Genomic DNA, 19,958 nt, shown 5'->3' with positions numbered 1-19,958 from the left:
TCACTTGTCTGGGAAAAAACTGGCATCACACAACAGCCTCCTCACTTGTCTGGGGAAAAAAAAACTGGTCTGAATTTGAAATGTCTAGAAAGCGCACTTCAAAGTTCACTTCACGCTAAAAAGACTTCAACTAGTCTTCATACATTGAAGAAAGAGTTCATGTACAGAAGGTGATTCGATGAAAAATTCATTGCACTGATCCTTTAAGACTATGCGTAGTTTTCATATGACTGGAACAAATGAGGAAAGTCCACACAAGTGTCAACTGTTGCACAGGTCATGCATGTGATGTCTGAGATGTCAGGATCATGGACAACCATTCAAGCATGTAGATTACATCTACGTAAATGCACTGGTACATGTACATCCTCATTATCAGTCAGTGGTTTCGTGCATGGTTCCACACATGTACACATATACATGTACAGCAGCTGACCATTCACGATGTACATTTATTGGTATGACCACAGTCTCGAATGACCATGCTCTCGGCATAATTAAAGTGATGCTTTCGGCACTGCAATTACCGTTACATATAAACAGTGTGGGAATGATTTGGCAGTGGACCTGTTTATTTATCTACTGCAAAAATGCATACATATCTATACATATGTAGTGCAGCAAATATGGTTAATTGGGACCAGTAACATTCTGCCACATTCATAGGTTTTACTGAAGGTTTTATATTTTTTTTTTCAATTTTTTTTATTGTCATACACATGTAAATGAGCACCCCACAACCTGTTCTTCATGGGTATCAGTGAGGAATCTACCAGTATTAGGACTGAGAACAAGAATTAAGATCTGTTCTGAAATGAAAATCAGTGTCCATTTAAATTTCAAAATTGACAGGTACATTTTGTTCCCTCCATTTATGACAAAAGGGAACTTAGTTGCAAGGGCATAAAGTGCTCACTGTTTGATGCATTTCATGCCTATTCATACACTGCACCTGTAAGTATTTAAAAGGTTTCTTCTGGGTGTTGGAACACTTGCAAAACTTTATAATAAGGGTACACACTGCTTATGTGATTGGCACCTTTACAGTGTTTTGTGTCATGAGCAAAGGTACATGTAATCAGCAAAGCTGAAAGTACCTGTATGCCAAAGGGGTATATAGTACCGGGAGCCCCACCAGTGTGGCAAATGAAGATCTACCGCTACATGTACATACACATTGGTTAGACAAGTTGGAACAACTTGAATCTGGCTCAAATCTTGTCTGTCAGATAAGCAAAAAAGGCAGCTTACATGTATGTATTTAGTAGGACACACGTACATGTATACGTGCATGTACATGTACATACATGAATACATGTATGTGTGTGTGGTGTACTTCTCCAGATAAAATGTTTCCATCTTCACATCAGTCTGCCTATCTTCTGTTAATATTTACGTGTATATGCAAGAGCTTCAAACTGTACCTTTATACCTGGGATATTGCTAAATACAGTCCGTTGTTGCCGCCTCATGAGTCTTCACTATACACACATTAAATCTAATGCAACATATCCCATCCAATAGAGCCTGTTCCTGGCCAACATGCGTATCAGACCTCCATGCTCTTGCATGGAGGTCCACCATCCTATGTGATGCCAATCCCAAAAGCATCCCTCAAATCAACACGGTGTTGTACATTGTACATGTAGTCCTCCCTATTTCCCCAATGGTTACACAGAGTTTCATGTATCGCCACACCGACCGTCCCATCATTTCTGTCAGTCTGTGTCTGTCTGACCATGGGGAGAGGGGGAGGAAGAAGGCCGGAAGCGATGAAATGGATGCAGATGTGCATCTTCCGCAACCTTCTGGGAATCTGTGAATGGATCTGCTCATCCCATGATGTCATCCACTGCATACTAGTGACTGAGCATGAACATGAAATATAAAGCCTTGATTTCCAGCTCCAGCAAACCTTGGGTGTGAAAGCGTGCCTGAGTCTGACTTTCTTTTCAATTACGTAGCAATCCAGAGCAATTTAGCTGAAAGTACACAAACCACACTCTAATTCAGCATTTAATTAAAATTGAGCACTTCAACGTGTACACGGTGTTTTTACGCTTGTGATAAGGTGAGAATTTGATATAAACTATTTTGTGCACACAGCGAGCACAACATAAATTTACAGTATCATACACAGCACACACACACAACCTAGCAGGCATTATTTATGAAGATAAACTTCCAAGTCATCAATTAAACCACCATTAGCAGTGTGCGGTGAATCAGACAAGACACCACCAGAGTCGCTGCTCATGGCCAGTAATGCCATTACTGTTCTTACTGTAGTGACACACAATACTGTACCTGCTGCTTCACATACAGACTCGGTACATGTACATACATGTACAGATAGGTGCGTGCTGGTGCGTTACGTGTACATCCCTTCAAAACAGATTCTATATACACATACATGTGTACTACCATGCTTGAACAGGGTGCAGGTACATGTATGACGTATTCAAATTGCGATTAACGTGCCATGCTACACAACACAAGATGTGTTCTTAATTCCTAAAGTTGTGCTGGCAAAATCTTTTTGAATACTGTTCCCCGGCCATTTCATGTGCAATCGATGTCAACATTTGACACTTTATAGCTTATATTTAATTCAAATTTTGTTCTGAAACACTCTTTTTTTTTTCAGAACAATACTTAACCACCAGAAATCTGCCGAACATTGTACATCTTACATGTACCGGTACATTTTTCATCCTGTGGATGCTGGAGAGAGCCTACAGCCACCATTTCCTGGCTCGACTAGCTCATGCAGTCCCTAATGACACATGCATCATTAGCTTTGGTGGATTAAGAATACATTTTCTCATTCATGCATGCATCGCCACACAAATGCATGTGAGCTGTTACTGCACTGTGTTAAGTTTGTGTGTGGTGCACATGCATACCGATACATACTGTACATGTGCTGGTCTCTACACTGTATATGTACATGTACAATGTACATGTACATACGTGTACACATACAATTGAGACTACAAGAAATTATGGATTGGTATAATATATGAAGCTTTGGGGAAAAAGGTCAGTGATATCACAGTGCTGTACAGTTTGGTCTCCATGTACTGCATGCAAACGTACAGGTATTGCATATTGCTTTGTAGCTCAAAAGGCAGACTCCACACTGGTTATTACCTTTGATGGCACAGTTTAAATCAATTTGAGGACAGTGATACTCCAGGTTGATGTGAGGATGTGCAGAGTGTACAGGTACTGTAACCATTGCAGTAAGAAAGAAGCAGATAACATGCAGTACATGAAACTAGGGTAAGACACTACTGATATCCTTGATAGCAGACATGTACATTGGTATGTACAGTCCACTCTCAATATGAAGAACACTGTTATAACAAAAATATGACAAAGACTTAAGTTTACAAATTATCCCAATGTCTCAAACCTTTATGCTTTGCTTTGTTTTTTCGTTCCTTGATAAGAAATTCTTGGTAATAACGAGCAATCTGTCTGGCCCCAGCAACTTTGCTCCCTGGTATAACCAGAATTGACTGTATATCTTTGCCAAGCAATCTTATTTCCTTTTTGTTGAGCTGATCAATTTCAAAGTCTGCAGAGTTTTATGTACATGCATACCAAGTCTTGCACTGACAAGAGCAATTTGGGTACAGTCTGACAGTAGTTGAAAACTTGTGATACTATTGATCACAACTGTATTTACATGTAATTGCAAAACTGGTGCAAAACTCACACAATAATTTGTCTAGGGTGGGGAAAAAATGCCTCGGAGTTAACCCTTCCAACTGACAAGGCTCCTCTCACCAATATCAGGAGTCTAGTTGCTACCATCAAACAGGTATGGCAACTTTGCCAAACAGTTCATTCACATGCTCATAACAAAGCCTGCAGCTTCGGTATTTTATGATTGTTGGTCCATTTATTGCCACCATTTAACCTTTAACCTCGGTTTAAATTGTCAGCGTAACAACGGTTGTTGATCATTGATGGTCTTTATTCCCTCAAAGACACATTGCACCATCAGGTTCCCCTCGATAATTGCTGTTCAAAAAGTAAGTCACATGAGGGAAATATGAACACGTGCAAATGCAGTGCACTTCAAAATGAGACACAATGCAAATACAATGTACATCTACTTGTATAGTACACTGTACTGTACATGTATGATGTACATTTAATTTATGTGTTCATGTATGTGCGTCAATTCAGACAAATGATTCTCATTATTGCATGATTGAATCAATACAAGCTGAGCTCAGCTACAACTGGAATGAGTCTACATTGATTACTAGACAGTCATTCTCCCCGGTGTATGGAACGTGTACACTGGGCACCTATCGACAAAGAAGTTGTGAAGCATTAATTAAAAACCCGAACAACCTATGGCAGAATAACTAATGTTGATTACTGCAATTTGGCAACGTCTCCTCGTCTACACAAAGTCGCCTTTTTCTGAGTGCTGAATCCTTCCTTGCACACGTATGTACACATGTACATGTATAGGCCTAAATGAATACATGTACATGTACGAAACATGTACCTACCCATGTACATACATTGTACATGTACAATTTTAGCAAATGTTTTATATCGTATGTATGCATACGTACATAACCAAACTGGCCAGTGGTTTGTTTACTTACTGGCAGTTATTGTGACTTTTACCAAGCTTTTATTCTGGAGTTTCAGTCTATCCACATTTCCACATCATAAAGTATTACCTTTAGAACCGACATCACTAGTCATGAGCACTGATTGGTTCTTCACACTCTACACAAACTTATTTCCAAGCCATCATGATTACGTAGACAGATGTCTTGCACAACTTTTAACACCAGTTTCAGAAAATTTGGATGCACCAGTCACTGAAAATATGATGTTATTTCCCACAAAATGATGCAAAATTGTCAATTGTTGCAAAGACATTCACAGTGCACTGGAAAAAGAGCTGATTACGGTGCAAAGTTTTACATGTATTTTGCTTGGTGTCCACAATATCATGCTAAATACTAACAAATAAACAAGAACAGGTTACTTGTACCAGTATTGACAAAGCACCATGCACAGCTTGAGACAGCTTGGTTGGGACCAAAATCAATTGAAAGCATTTCAATGTGTCAGCAGTAATTACCGAAGCACATGTTTGTATTTGTAGTTGCATCATGTACATGTACATGTATTATGCAAAGAGACTATAGATGCATACATGTACATGTACATGTATATGGTGCACTGTATGGCACATGTACGTGAACAAACAGCATATTAAGCATGCAGTGCAGTGCTTCAATTAAGAAACCATTTCGATTTACACATGGTTGGACGTGTACATTCACATGACACTGAAATATAGGTTTTCCCGGCCAATTTCAGAAAATGTGTAAATGAATTAGTAATGGCAGCTTTCGTTTTTGCACCGTTTCTATTTAACAAATAAAACTTCTATTCTAGTGAGGGTGCATTCAGTCGTATAAAGTCAGCGTTCAATTTCTCGATACTGCACTGGTGTAGAATGTCAACATTCATTTTTGCCCAAAATCAAATGCACCTTTGCATTCCTGCATTCATCTTGATTTGAACTCAATCTATTTCGCAAAATGTGCAGGCGGTTTCATGCGAAAGTGTTATTTAAGGTATGCCTGGTCAAGAATTGGAATTTGTGTGCTAACTGAAGTTATATTCTTAAAAGTGTTTAGTTGAATGGTTATATGTTTGAATATTCATGACTGAAATAGCCCATTCTTGTTGTCTTTAAAAACATACTGACTATTGTATGAATCCTATACAAACACCGACGCTGAGGTAACCTTTCCTTTTCATGCTACGTTTTTGCCACAATCACCCAGAAATTGACACATAACCTTCTTGCAATGGCTGAATGGGAAGATAATTGGTGTACAGTTTGATAACAAACACACTATAATTCTCCATGAGTAACATTACATCCGTTATGGAAGTGGTGTCATGATTTCTGTAACCTTGTATATTTGAACTCAAATTTTGTGAATTTCAATTACAACAAATGAAAATGAATATTCAAAACCAACAGTTTACGGTGAAAAACAAATTTTCAGTGAATAAGATTGCACGTTGGTTACAACTGGCAACGAAAAACTTCAAATTGAAATCCTGATCACTTATTTGTAACCTCTTAAATGAAATGTAATGCACATTCATTCATTTGAAGGATGCAAAAACAAAGTCAAATGCTGGTATTGCAAAAATGAGACCAGGTTTTAAGTCGTTTTAAAAATCCACAACAAATTGAATTTTTATTTTATGAATTAATCAGCGCATTTTCAGAAATTAGTCGGGAAAACCTACATTAAAAATGGGTTTTTCCAAGAAGATGAAGGGTGTCTAGCAACATTTGGATATTTATTGGCTGATACACATAAGGTACTGTACCATACATGTACATGTACACATACAGTAAATTTAAGTCAAGTGCCAGTACATGTGTAAGGGGTAACTCAGAATACTGGTACAGTATGTACATGTAATGCCATTTGTGACGTTTCTGGAATATTTCAGAGCATTTCCATTCAGTAGAACACTTAAAATATTACTTGTGATGAAATACATGTACATGTAATGGTAGTGCATACATGTACATGTACGTTACACCATGGAGGGTTCTAGTGTGTTTTTATAGAGTACTGAAGTGAACGCGTCACGCACAAATTATGCCTGTCAAAGGCATTTGCGCCAGAATAGCACATGAACCAGCATGCTCCTATTCCATTTATCCACACTACGCTTTCTGGTTCAAATGACGTTCCACTTCGGTACTCGATATAAAGTTGGGCTGAATTACAGTTTTTTTCAACGACAGTGTAGTTCCCCTCAAAAATGCATGAAGCTGAGAACAGTACAAACCACTAACTTACACACCTACATGTACTGTAACGCCGTAACACAACATTTTGGGGGAAAGCTGACAATTACCGGTAATGGGCAGTTATCGGTAACAGGCACCAACTTTCAAAGGGTGGCATTTACATGAACCAGCACGCTCCTATTCCATTTATCCACACTACGCTTTCTGGTTCAAATGACGTTCTACTTCGGTACTCGATATAAAGTTGGGCTGAATAACAGTTTTTTCAACGACAGTGTAGTTCCCCTCAAAAATGCATGAAGCTGAGAACAATACAAACCACTAACTTACACACCTACATGTACTGTAATGCCGTAACACAACATTTTGGGGGAAAGCTGACAATTACCGGTAATGGGCAGTTATCGGTAACAGGCACCAACTTTCAAAGGGTGGCATTTACATGAACCAGCACGCTCCTATTCCATTTATCCACACTACGCTTTCTGGTTCAAATGACGTTCCACTTCGGTACTCGATATAAAGTTGGGCTGAATTACAGTTTTTTTCAACGACAGTGTAGTTCCCCTCAAAAATGCATGAAGCTGAGAACAGTACAAACCACTAACCTACACACCTACATGTACTGTAATGCCGTAACACAACATTTTGGGGGAAAGCTGACAATTACCGGTAATGGGCAGTTATCGGTAACAGGCACCAACTTTCAATGGGTGGCATTTATATGTACCGGTGGGATCAAATTAACAGAATTTTCCTAGAATACTGTTTCACTAAACACGGTACATTCCAGTGTATACACTTCCCTGTATGTGCATTCCCTATACAGGTACAGTACATGTATATGTACATTACTGTACGAGTGCGTCTCCAATTTGTGTTTCAGCTAAAGATGTACAAGTACAGTACAAGACAGTTAAAGCAGTGACACACCTCCACATACTGTAGAGGAACGTCTGACTGTGTGTTGGGCATGATTCATCAAAACCCTTCACCAGAGACAAGACTTCTGGCAAGTGAATATTTCATTTGCGACACCGCACCATTATACAGGTTTCAAATAGAGTTTATTACGAATGTATACAGTATGTGGCAGGTTCTAGGAAATACGGGCCATTTGTTAATGATGAACTTGGGGAGGTTCTTATTTCCTGAAGTGAACAGCACAGAATTAATTCACAATGCCTGATGAAATTAGGGGAGTCATGATCAACATCTGGAACACTAATGACCAAGCCCACGCATGGCACATGTACACGTGTACTGGTCTATGTACATGTACCGGTAAGTGCGAATGCATGCCAAGTGTATACTTGAATTCAACTTTTATTTTGTAGATTACACTTGAATTCCAAGTGCCAATGCATTACCTAAATGTAGCGTAGTTTTTCGACGATGACTGCACGATTTACAATTGATACAACTGCAGTTGAAAGCTAAGTTAATCTGACTAGTGAATGAGGGTTCCTAGCAACCAAGGATTATGAAGATGAGGCCAAGTAGGGGAAGATACCTGTACACCCCAGGCTATGGAGTTAAATTATCACTTTAAAAAGTCAGTAAAGGTTAACTGTTTGTACATGTACTGTACATACACGTACCACTATACATGTACAATGTATGATGCATCGTCTCTCTGAAACATGTACACAAATTGTCTATACGGCTTGAGTAGGCTGCTCCTTGCTTTTCATTGCTTGAATTGTTTGGCATGAAAAGTACCCAAAACCAAATTAACCAGTTAACTACATGTACTGGTACATAAACAAACAAAAATCATGTCATGTGAACCCTATAAAAATATCTAAACATCTACTCTGATGTTTGTGCCTTGAAAGTTTAAGCCTGCTCAAAGCAGTGCTATCCCAAAAAAATGTGCTTAAAGATCGAAAAGCCATACACATGTTACTGTATACAAGTATGTACAATACCAAAATGATACATGTATGTGCTCGGAAAAAAATCTATTCTGACCCTGTTTATAAGCCTTTTGGAACATGACAGCATATGCATGACAAATGAAGTAGCAAATATTACAGAATCCTGGCAATCTCCAAATTAACTTCAATTTTCCGATTGCAAGCGCCGTCTCTTGGATAACATGTAAACGACCGGGGCTTACGTGTACAGGTATTGTCCGGCGCCCAATTTACACATGAATGGTCATTCTGAGGCGGGACACACTTTGACATTTTCCAGCCAGCAGTGAGATGAGTGGGTTAGTGGGCTACCTCATTTAATTTACACACATTCAATACTGCAAATAACTAGCAGTTGTATTTACCATATGCTGTCGTGTGTGGGCTGTGCTACTCTGTACTTTGCATAACGAAGCAAAACGTTCACACCATATTCCGTACATGTAAACTGTACTTACATGTACATGTACGAAACACACCCTCCATACTTCATTGTACAATGTATTCCATTTGCTTTATGTTTCCAATTCAGGTGACTCACAGTGCATTATTATAATACATATACGTGTATACATATGTATGTGTTTGTACATGTACATGTACAAATACATGTATGCCTGCATGTGATCTAACAATACTTGCGACTGACTATAACAGAATGCCAAAGTTGAAACTAAACAAAAAGCTTGATTTTCAGATATGTTTTATAATGCTTACAACTTACATATATATATCATTCTAAAACCACAAGTTTTGTTTTAGTCAAATAGACACAAAGTTGACTTCTGAAGTTCATGTACCATTCCCTGGAAATCTTTTGTTAGTTTTGAAGCTTGTTTAGGAATTTAATTAGTGTCATTGTCTTGCGAATTTCTAATGTCTAAGAAAATGAAGCTGCATGTACAATGTACCTGTTTTGTAAATCTGTCTGCAAGTGTTACCTCTGTAATGTGTGTGATTCCCAATAGTGTGCCGCCAAGAGTTTGCAATGCAGTAGCCACTGTACGCAATGTGTGTTTGAATGGGTTGATACATGTACATCCGGACGTGTCGACTGGCAATGCGCATTTGGAAAGGGTTGACACATTTCCTGCATTGTGATTGGCCAACGCACTGCAAACTCTTAATGGTGCACTATTGTGAAATGGCTGCATTCATCACACACGTCAATTCATATGAAGTTTTATCATCAACGTTTTCTCCCTTGCGAGAAAGTTTTTCTGACTTACATGTACATGTAACTGTACACCAATGCAAATGACTGGTCCCCTCTCCCATACAAATTTATGGCACAATACGTGTGGAGAAATACCGTACATGAACACATTGAAATAAGTACCAATACATGTGTATTGGAAACCTGAACAAATCACAACCTCACTCTAGCTGTAGTTTCAAATTATAAATGTGTGTGAGATTTAATTTTGCTGTTGCATAAAATCATGCAGATAAAAACACTGGCTACATGTACATATGTACCAGTACATGTGTAAAAGTCTTGACCTTTAAAATTAAATTTAAGGTTGCTTCCGACACTGAGTCTTTCTCTTCTAAAACCTGTTCAATTTTAGATCTTGTTTTCTTTACCTTTTCCTTGCATGGTATGTAGGTACATGTATATATATACCGGTACATTTGCAGTTTAATTTTTGTTAATCTGAGTGTTGCGTACAGCAGTTCAGAAATCAAGAACAGAGCTTTTGTTTCACCAACTGGGAAGCAAGGGAACGAAAATCTAACAGGTACATGTCTTCATAACATATTCACACTGAAAATCTGGCTGCAACTGAAGGAATTGGATTTCATGGAAAGGACCAGACGTGCAAGTGCTGTGCATACATGTACGTGTACATGTAACGGTGCCTGCACAGTGTACAATGTACATGACAGTACATTTCTACTAGCACCTTTTATTGGCACAAAGATTTGATTTGATTGATACTAGCAGCTATCATAGCACGTGAGATCTCAGTCAGCACCCATACATTTGTACAATTTTTTCAATCACTCTGGACACTAAGTGACTCCATATGTATGTATACCTGGTACGTGTTCAGGCTATCATGCACAAGAATGACACTTGACAGACAAAAACCATAAGACCAATAGATTTATAATGACAGCAAAATTGCTGGTACATGACTTCATCAGGTGCCTCAGTGGATACACAAACCCTGTTGTAGGTTGTGGCATCCATCATAAATTTACTCATCCTGTTGGTACATGTAGCCTAACCTACATGTGTATGTACATGTACTGGTACATGTACACTGACACATAGCTTGCATGAACTGCAAAAATTGTTGGACAAAATCTGGATTTGCAAAAAAACAGGCCATGGATAGCAAGCTATGTACCAGAATTCAGGCTGATATATGTACTTCACTCGTTCCCTTACACACATGAAATAATACATGTAACTACAGGGTACCACAAAACTTTATGTACTAGTATCTATAGGAAGGATTTACAACATATGTACATAATTGTACATGTACATGTATTAATTAAATGCATTGGGACTAGCTAATAAATCTGTGGATTTTATGTATATAATTCAAACACACTTGGACATAACTGTACATACATTTACATACAGTAAGTTTGTGATTGATGTAAATTGTACATACATATAAAGTACATGTGCCTACTTGAAATTCAGAAAACGAAGGGTGGCAGGCCAGGGAAAAGCAGAATACACAGGGAAAGGCCCAGAACATTCGTGTAAAAGTTTACTTTGCCCCAGTTTACTGGGGCAATGTCCCGAATGTGTGATTCTGTGTACAATCCACTCAAGGGGCGGAATAAAGGAGGCAGGGCAAAGATTCGGTAAAGGTGAACTTTGTACTCTAGCATGTCTACCACATTCTTTGCTTGCCAATGCACATGTACTGGTACAGTACATCAAACAATGAACCTCCTTCTTGTAAATGGCAGGACAACCCTCTGATCTGATAAAATAAAGTAGGCCTAATGCAATGCTTGCAGCCAATGGGCCAGTGGAAAAACAGATGGTGCCGAGCATACAGATCCAACGGCCACGTTCAATGTGAACTGCATGTAATCACTATGAGATTGGTACATGTACATGTACTTGTAAAGTTCTGCATGTCGGACGGAATCAAACCACATAATGAGTTACACAAATTATACATGCATATGGAGCAAGGGGAAAACATTTCATTGAATTTTCTGCAGGCAAACCTCCACATGTATGAACTCCAATCTTTGATTTTTTTTTAAGATTAACTTAATGATGATTCCTGTGGATTTCCTCTGCATAGCAGTTGAAATAAAATATACATAATTAATTTCTTACACTCAAGCAGTGGTAAGAATAATTTCATGGGATGACACATGAAATGTTCCATTTCATAAGGGGGAAAATTGGTGTAAAATGACCACAAAGAGTTGCTCTAAAACTCCTAAAGGCTAAACTTAAAAGAAAAAAAGGCACTGCCGCAATATCGGGAAAAAATGTTGAGGGGAGCAACTCTTTTAGGGTTAAAGACTTGACCATTCAACTTTGGAAAAGCTGAAATTGTCTCTGTGAAGTTGTGGATGTGGTTAGGTCTACTGTACCTAAATGGCGACTTTCCAGCTGATATGTTTAAAAAACTTGATTGGCTTCCTTATCCAGCGAGAGTTAATAATACGAAAGCTGTATCTTGTTTTTAAAAGTAATTCTTTGACATGCCACGTGCTTAAGGTCGAGAAACTTGTCAATCTCCTGAGAAGAAACTGAAAATTCCTTTTGCATGAAAGGATTCTTATGCTTCGAGCTTTGCTGTATCTGGCCTCATTATCTGGAATAATCTGAATGCTCGACTTAGTTATGTCTTCTTTGAGCCTATTCAAATCAGCACTTCATCAAACATATGGTACATACATTGTACATGTATATGTCCCGGGTACATAACATTTATGGATTACAAATTTAAGGGAGAGAAGTTGAATCTGGGGAGTTGTACAACTTGGTAGCTTTAAATCAAGTTTCCATTCAGGACTTGGAAGGGAATTCTCCTGTTTATTTATCAAAAAAATGTTTTGTTTTTTGTGGGATTTTCGCTCGCCCCAACAAGGCATGAGTGTCGTTGTTGCAGTATTATACATGTACTTATTGTTTTTCGTTTATTGTGCACTTTGCATGTGCTTTGCCTTTCTAGCAAATTTCACCATGTTGATGTTCCGTGTGTTTTGGTGTCCCCTGTTAGAGTTAGTGTTTGTATGTAATTGTGAAGGTGTCTAATTTTAAACTTTTGTTTCTACAGTATATACAGTATGTATCATTTTTATGAGTGTTTTTGCCTGGCCTCAATGGAAACCAGTTTTAGTACACTGGGCATACCCTGGATATATAAAATAAATAAATAAATGAATAAATACCAGTATTTTCAAAACTTGTTGATAAAACTCCAGAATTGTGGTGGCTGGAGACTTGACACTTTCCCAAAGGTTACTCTTTTGGCACCTAACACTGACTCTTGCTACTAGTGTGACATGATGTTCCAACTATAGTTTTGCAGTTCGGCTAGCCCAACTAAAGTCAGCAAATTTCTATGGGAAATTTCTCAACCTTCTCCAGGCTTTTGCGGCTCACACCTAATGGAATTCATCCAAACTAGGCAACCTACTGTAATGTAACATTTCAACCATGATGCGAACAAAAACTGGATTCTGCCCGCAGTGTTTGATGTTTGACATTTTGATATTCGATGTTCAACATGTACCTGTAACCATTTGACATTCAACTTTGAATAAGCAACAGTTTGAGATTTGGCAAGTGCTCAGGATGCACATCCCTACATGTAGAAACAAAGTGCAAATGGGACAAAAAACAAACTGCATCACCTACATTTGAGGGCATGTTTGACCTCGAAAAACCCCATACCCCGGACTGTAAGGAGTCCTGGGTGATTGGGGAGAACAGTGAGATCAGTTTCAATGTAATCTGGAGACGGGGCATGTGTTTGTATTTTATTTTGATTTGAGAAAAGTTTGGTGTGATGCATTCACTTTCCTACTGTAGTTGCAAATGAAGAACTCCACCAACAAGACTTTAAGCCATTTCAACTGTGGAAACCACGTTTCCCCGGTTGAAATGGGAGCAGGGGAGGCCTAAAGTGCACAGAAACACTTTGAAAGTAAGTTTAGCCTGGGACATCGACTTGATGTATATTATTTCCATTGACTGAAATAGTTTGAATGAAAATAGGGGATACAACTGCTTGTTTTTCCCTCAAATAATTATGTTACTCTAAAAAAAACCATCACCTACATTTAAGGGCTTGTTTGACCCAAAAAAATCTCATGCCCACGGTTGCCTTGGTTTTTTTGTCCCTTTTATACTCCATCATTTCTAGGAGAGTGCATCCTAAATATCAAACTGTTACCAGGTTACATGTACTTCTTCAATGTTGAATATCGAACAGTGAATGCTGAACGCTGAATGAGGAAGTAACTTCACATTGGTGATTCTGCCAGCATGTTTTGTCAATACAAAATGACGATGGCACATGCAGGCACATTATAGTTGTAACAAGGACAGATGCTACAGTTGGATATAGTAACCACACAGGCCGGTCATCTGAGTAACAACTCTAAGAATCACCTCTTTTAACATTTGGACATGGATGGTCATCATGCCCAAATGTTAAGAGGTGATTTGTAGGGTCTCAGTTACTTGGACTAGCAAGCCGATAGGCTTAGTATCACAACATCTTGCCATAAACGAGTGTAATGAACAGGTAGGCTAAGCCTACATGTACATGTAGGTCCCTACTGCATTTTTGACACGTTATCCTCAAAATTTTTAAAGTCACAAATACATTGCGGGAAGAATTCCATACACGAAGTTCACTGTAATATCGCGTAATTACTACAAAAGTATCCTTACTTTGATCGCTGAATGAAGACGATTCCAATAGGCATTGAAGAGCTGAACATCATAGGACAGAAATGTGGAGTTTTGGGCACACTTTTGGAGCTACACATGGACCAGATTTACATCGACAGGCGGCCATCTTTGCTTCTGAAGAACATGGCGAATGCGCACGACATGTGCGCATGAACCGAATCATATCCGGAAAGAACCATTATGTAACAGGGGTTGGGCTGCCACAAGCATTGAGGTAATTTTATGCATGAATCCGCAACACGAGGAGTGCAGAGGGCCGTCATCTGTCTTGATGGATCTACACAGTTCACCAAATACCGCGCAACGTGCCCTACTGTACATGTACAATTTTTACTTGGGGGAAAATAGTGCGTGTTTTGCGACAATTTTTAAGTTGGAGGATTTGGTTAGAAGGAAAAAATGGGCCCAATTTCTTTTACAGACAGTTTGTAAGTTGGACAATTTGTTTAGAAGGAAAAAAGGGGCAAATTTCTTTTAGAGAGTGCTTGTCAGTTGGAGGAGTTTTTTTCTATATTTATACAGAGGGAAGGGGAAAAGGGAGCTGAAACCTGTCTTTAGATTATTGTGTGGCTATCTGCGCTCTAAAATGTGAGGGGAGGCTTGTGCAGGAGAAGAACATCCTTAAGGATTTGATTGAAGTGGTCTACTCCTGCATGTCGGCAGCGCCACATGTATTCGGCCAGGTAGAACCCAAACTGGTCGCTTCCACTGGTGTGGATAGTCACCTCTCTCACCAATTGCACGTAAGACTCCAATTCTCGCTCATAGTGCATGTATTGCTAATGGATGAAGCAAGACTCCACCTGAGTTCTTATACAGCATTGGACTGAAATTCCTTCTTTCGTACGGCCGACTGCATTTCTACTTGTTCTTTCTCTCTTGGTTTATTTAATACGACGGAGATAACTCACGTCATACAGTCAATTGTGCTCGGACATGTACCTTACCTAGTTGATTTCCTTTGGCACAACCTACTTATATTAACAACGGATACCACATTTATTTATATTTAAATATTCTTATTTATACAAATATTCGTGAATAATTACATATTTAGTTTCATAAATATTTAATTTTTTTAAATATTCATCTTGACCTCATCGTGACCTCTCCTTAATTCAACCGTAACTTTGGAACATATCAACTTTCTCCGGCAACAAGCGCTTGTGTGGCATGGTCAGTTAGACTGCTGTATTTCTATACATAACAGTTCTCTTCATTGCAGGTTTGATTCCCCTTTACGACATAATTTGGATTAAATGTATTAAATGTGTATACTAACTGTAATAATCCTTGTACTAATGACAGGAAAACTGTGGAGAAATAAAAGGACGGGATAATGAAGGGAAAAGGAAACGGTAGAGGATATAGTAGGGGAAAAAAAGAATGGCAAAAGGACTCACTTTTTTGCTGTTTTATTGCGTGGGGCCCCTTCTTTTTAAACCTGTCCCCCTAAGTTACTGAACCCCCTTTCACATCTCTATCCCCCAAAAATAAATGTCGCCCCTTTTTAAATCTGTCCTGGAGCAAAAATTTCTCCTAAAAAGTGAATTTTGTTTATGGAATTCTTTCTTACATTGCATCATATACGTGTACATGTACATGCACAGTCCTATGTATCATGACATCACAATGAATCTCACCTGGCACGCATTATATAACAACTGGTGCTCAAACTTCTTGATGCCAAGGATGTTCTGGAACATCTCGTACAACTGTTCCTTACTGAGGATGAGCTCTGATGCGGCGGCCGTGGACAACCTCTGTGGCTGCTTCCGTGGGTCCTCTTCCCCTCGGTAAATGGCATCAAATTTGGCCATCCAGGAACTCAGCACAGTATCCTTGCTCAAGCCGTCAATCTCGGGCAAACTCCGGACCCGTTTTTCCACATTGTTCTTGAACACTTCCCTAAAGTCGTGGGACGAGCATCCACCACTTAAAACCATCTTCAAGACCCGGTCACTCTTTAGGAACACCTGATAATAGTTCTGCACGGCGTTGCAGAAGGCTTCGTCAGCCACTATTTGAGTTTCTCCGTTGATGAAGGCCTGGAATCGTTCTTTGATGGTGGTCAGTTGCTGGCGGGTGACTTTGGTCTGCCGCCGGGCCATATCGGTCGGCTGCTTGGCATTGAACGGGTATGCAATGCATCGCATGACAAACACATACAGCTGGAGACGCTTCTTGTGTTCTTCCTCCTCCCGCTGCAACCTCTCCGTTTCCTCCCGCTCTTTCTCACTGATCAAGGATGGACTGGGACTTGCTGGCCGTACCACAGACGCCCGATGGCCGCCAGCCCCGGGGACAGCCCCGCTGCTGGTCTGCAGGCTGTCATTGCTAGACGCGCTCGTTCGCAGCCCGGCCTGGCTCGGCACGGAAAGCGCATCCGTTTCATCCTCGTATGTGTCATTTTCCGACTCCTCTTCGCTCGAAGATGGGTCCAACATGGTCCCTGCAGTAGTCTAGCGTCCCTTCAGAGTTTACTGATTGCCTCCAGCTACTTCTGTGGTCCAAATATTCGCGCTGTCATGACCAGTATCCTGTTAAATTTGGGATTGTCGACAGACACATCAGAGTGCATCTTGACCGATCGCCATGTTTGATACGTCTGCTATCAATTTCTTATCCAAGCGCCAGCGCATGCGCTTGTAACATTTGACGTATTTTTTATGTGCGTACCGTGTCAAGACAGGTGGGCGTGGCAAATTGTTTACAAAAATTAATGAGAAAACCATACGGATCTCTGCAAGATGCAGTTTTTCCGTGTGCATTTCTCACAGCTACCACGGCAGTGATCCAAGGCGCGTGGATTTCTAAAGACTGTGTCAGATTAATTTTCTTTGCTCTGATGCATCCTAAAAAGCATTGATGATCTTCGTAATGGAAACAATCGAGTGCTCACTTATGCAGTGTTAATAATGTTAGATTTAGTTTTCTTTTTTGTTATGAACTAGTAGAGCATTTGACCACAGCAATCACCGGTTGCTACTCTGTTACTGAATGAAAGCAGACTTGTGAGTACAGAAACTGCCCAAGAAAACGTACTTATCGTGTCACTGCCAGCGTAATGTCAACGGCAGCCTATGCATGTACAGGTATAGATAGTTTTTGAGAGAAGATGGGCACTTTTTAGTACTTAACTTTAATAATTCCGTTGATTCATGTCAGAATTCAGAGTGTTGCCATTTTCTTCCCGTTGTTTCTTCAAGTAGTCCCAAACTCTATGATCATAGTTCAAGGTAGATCCCATACTTTCCAGTTTCCACGAGTCTCGCCGCAGCTAAGTTTTCTCTCCTAATTCTTGGGAATTAGATCCATGAGTACTGTAAGATAAAAGCTGGGTATTTGGTCTGCGTTGGAGCTAATTGAGTGAATTACATTTTTATGTCAATCAAATTCAAATGTAACTTTTAGCAGAAATTAATGGGGAGAAAGGCACTGCTTTGAGTCAAGAAACGCATAACCAGGCTCTTGGGCCCACTTTGAAGGAACTCGGGGAAATCAACTGTTTTCAAGCTTAGATTCTACAAGTAAGATTCAGTTTTCGAGTCCATTGACACAGAACATGCGGCTACATCTTCAGAGTGTATAGTTCTGATAGTAAGAGTATCGCTAAGCATATCATATGAGGTGCGACAATTGGCCGGGATAAACCGAATTTTCCGAATTAGCAGATAATTGCTTTTTGGGTGGTCTTTTGTGGATGGTTGACAAAGAGACTACGAACAGCATGGTGAGCATCGGCTAAGGGTGCACCCTCGCAAAAAGGCCCTAAATATGTCCGCTGAGCTAATTAATCAAAGTTATAGACTCAAAATATTCTATATTAGAGAGTCCTGAGAGCCATGAAATTGAGGAATTGGAGAAATATGGCACTGGACCCCTGGCCCGGATTTTGGGCTTCAAATTCTGAGCAATTTGGATGCAGTCGGGTCAGAAAATGGCACTGTTTGGCCGTTCTGCAGAGGGGTGGTTTTTCAAAATGGCTACTTTACTGGGCAGGGATATTTTCTTCATTTTAGGGGTGGTCTGCTTCTGGTGAAAATTTCTCAAAAATTCATGGTCAACCCCCCGAAAATTGAAAGGAAAATGAAAGGGGACATGTCGATCATCGTATTTCTGTGCAGCCTGGACACCTGTGAGAGCTGTGAGTATTTTTAAAATTATTGCAAAAGTGTGGGGATTTATCATTGCTGTCTATGGGAATTTATTTGTAGTGGTGCACCCCTAAATGAGGAGCACACGGTCAACTTACAAATACAATCCGCCAACAGAGGGCGCGCTGGTGCAATAACGTGCAGGGCTCAGGTAAAGTGCAGGTGCTTCTGTAGCCTGCTTAAAAAAAACTTTATCTGCTATTAAAAACACGGGAGGGGGTCTGTTAAAAATAAAATCAAGACAAAGGAAATAACTGAGGCAATTAATTCAGTAGGAAAATGGTTTTGCCCCCTTATTATTAAAGTGCATCAAATCCACTCAGTTCATAAACATTGTCTTTGAGGACTTTAGGGCACCCCCAGCGGGAAGCTGCAGGCCCCCCATCAGAAAAAAGCACAAGCATAAAAATATCTTTAAACAATCTCTAAATGAGCAACTAACATCAGAATCTGAATATGTGAATAATCTGTGTGCTATATTGTTTGTTTTTGTGATGTGGCCCACCTAGTTGATACTGTGGCCTCCTGAATGCTTGAAGCTGGCGACGGGGCTGTTGCTATTGAATACATTTTAGTTGTTGGCAAGTCAGAAAAAGTTCTTCACAGTCTACCTATTTTTTCACCATATGTAATGGTGAAAAAAATTAGGCAGACTGCACATGTAGTGAGTGGATGATTCAGATATATAACCCCACCCCCGGGAATTACACCAATTAAAACCAGTCACCAAAAGTTGTGCAACCGAACACAATTTTGTTCGCATTGGATAAAACAATTTCACGGCCACTGTTCCACAGCATTGATTCTCCACTGTCGTTCGTAGTTCTCGGTTAGTCCCAGGGGACACAATTTGCTTGGGCGGTGGGTTTGGTGGTGCTGTCTATAGCACATCTCTTTCTCTCTTATATTCCCAAATCTACCACGTTGTTGAAGTATTTTTAATTTGTGTTCAGTACAACTACTTTAGTTGGACTTGACCTTGATGTCCCTCCAATGAGCAGAACGGATGTCTTTGCTTTCCTTCTGTAGGGAATATTCTTCAAAGACTTAGGAAAGGCCAATCTTTACTTACAGGACACCTCTACTTTTTTTTCTCACAGAATCAGTTGCTAATTACCCATGCAACCTTGGTG

General features: G+C 39.7%; 1 protein-coding gene across 5 annotated transcripts in view; it reads right to left on the bottom strand.

The window, feature by feature from the left end:
• LOC110988870 (calcium-dependent secretion activator 1-like) overlaps positions 1 to 17,294 on the bottom strand; it is a 61,919-nt gene extending 44,625 nt beyond the window's left edge. For all 5 annotated transcript variants that reach the window (XM_022252782.2, XM_022252784.2, XM_022252783.2 and 2 more), the window contains exon 1: positions 16,312 to 17,294. In XM_022252782.2, the coding sequence (XP_022108474.1) occupies positions 16,312 to 17,115 (804 nt within the window). In that variant the 5' untranslated portion in view covers positions 17,116 to 17,294. The remainder of the gene's footprint in view (positions 1 to 16,311) is intronic.
• Positions 17,295 to 19,958: the final 2,664 nt, after the last annotated feature.

Source organism: Acanthaster planci, linkage group LG04 (assembly GCF_054643075.1).
Source record: "Acanthaster planci isolate LZ-2023a linkage group LG04, COTS_SCS, whole genome shotgun sequence".
NCBI lineage: Eukaryota > Metazoa > Echinodermata > Asteroidea > Valvatida > Acanthasteridae > Acanthaster > Acanthaster planci.
This window is presented reverse-complemented; position numbering and strand designations above follow the sequence as displayed.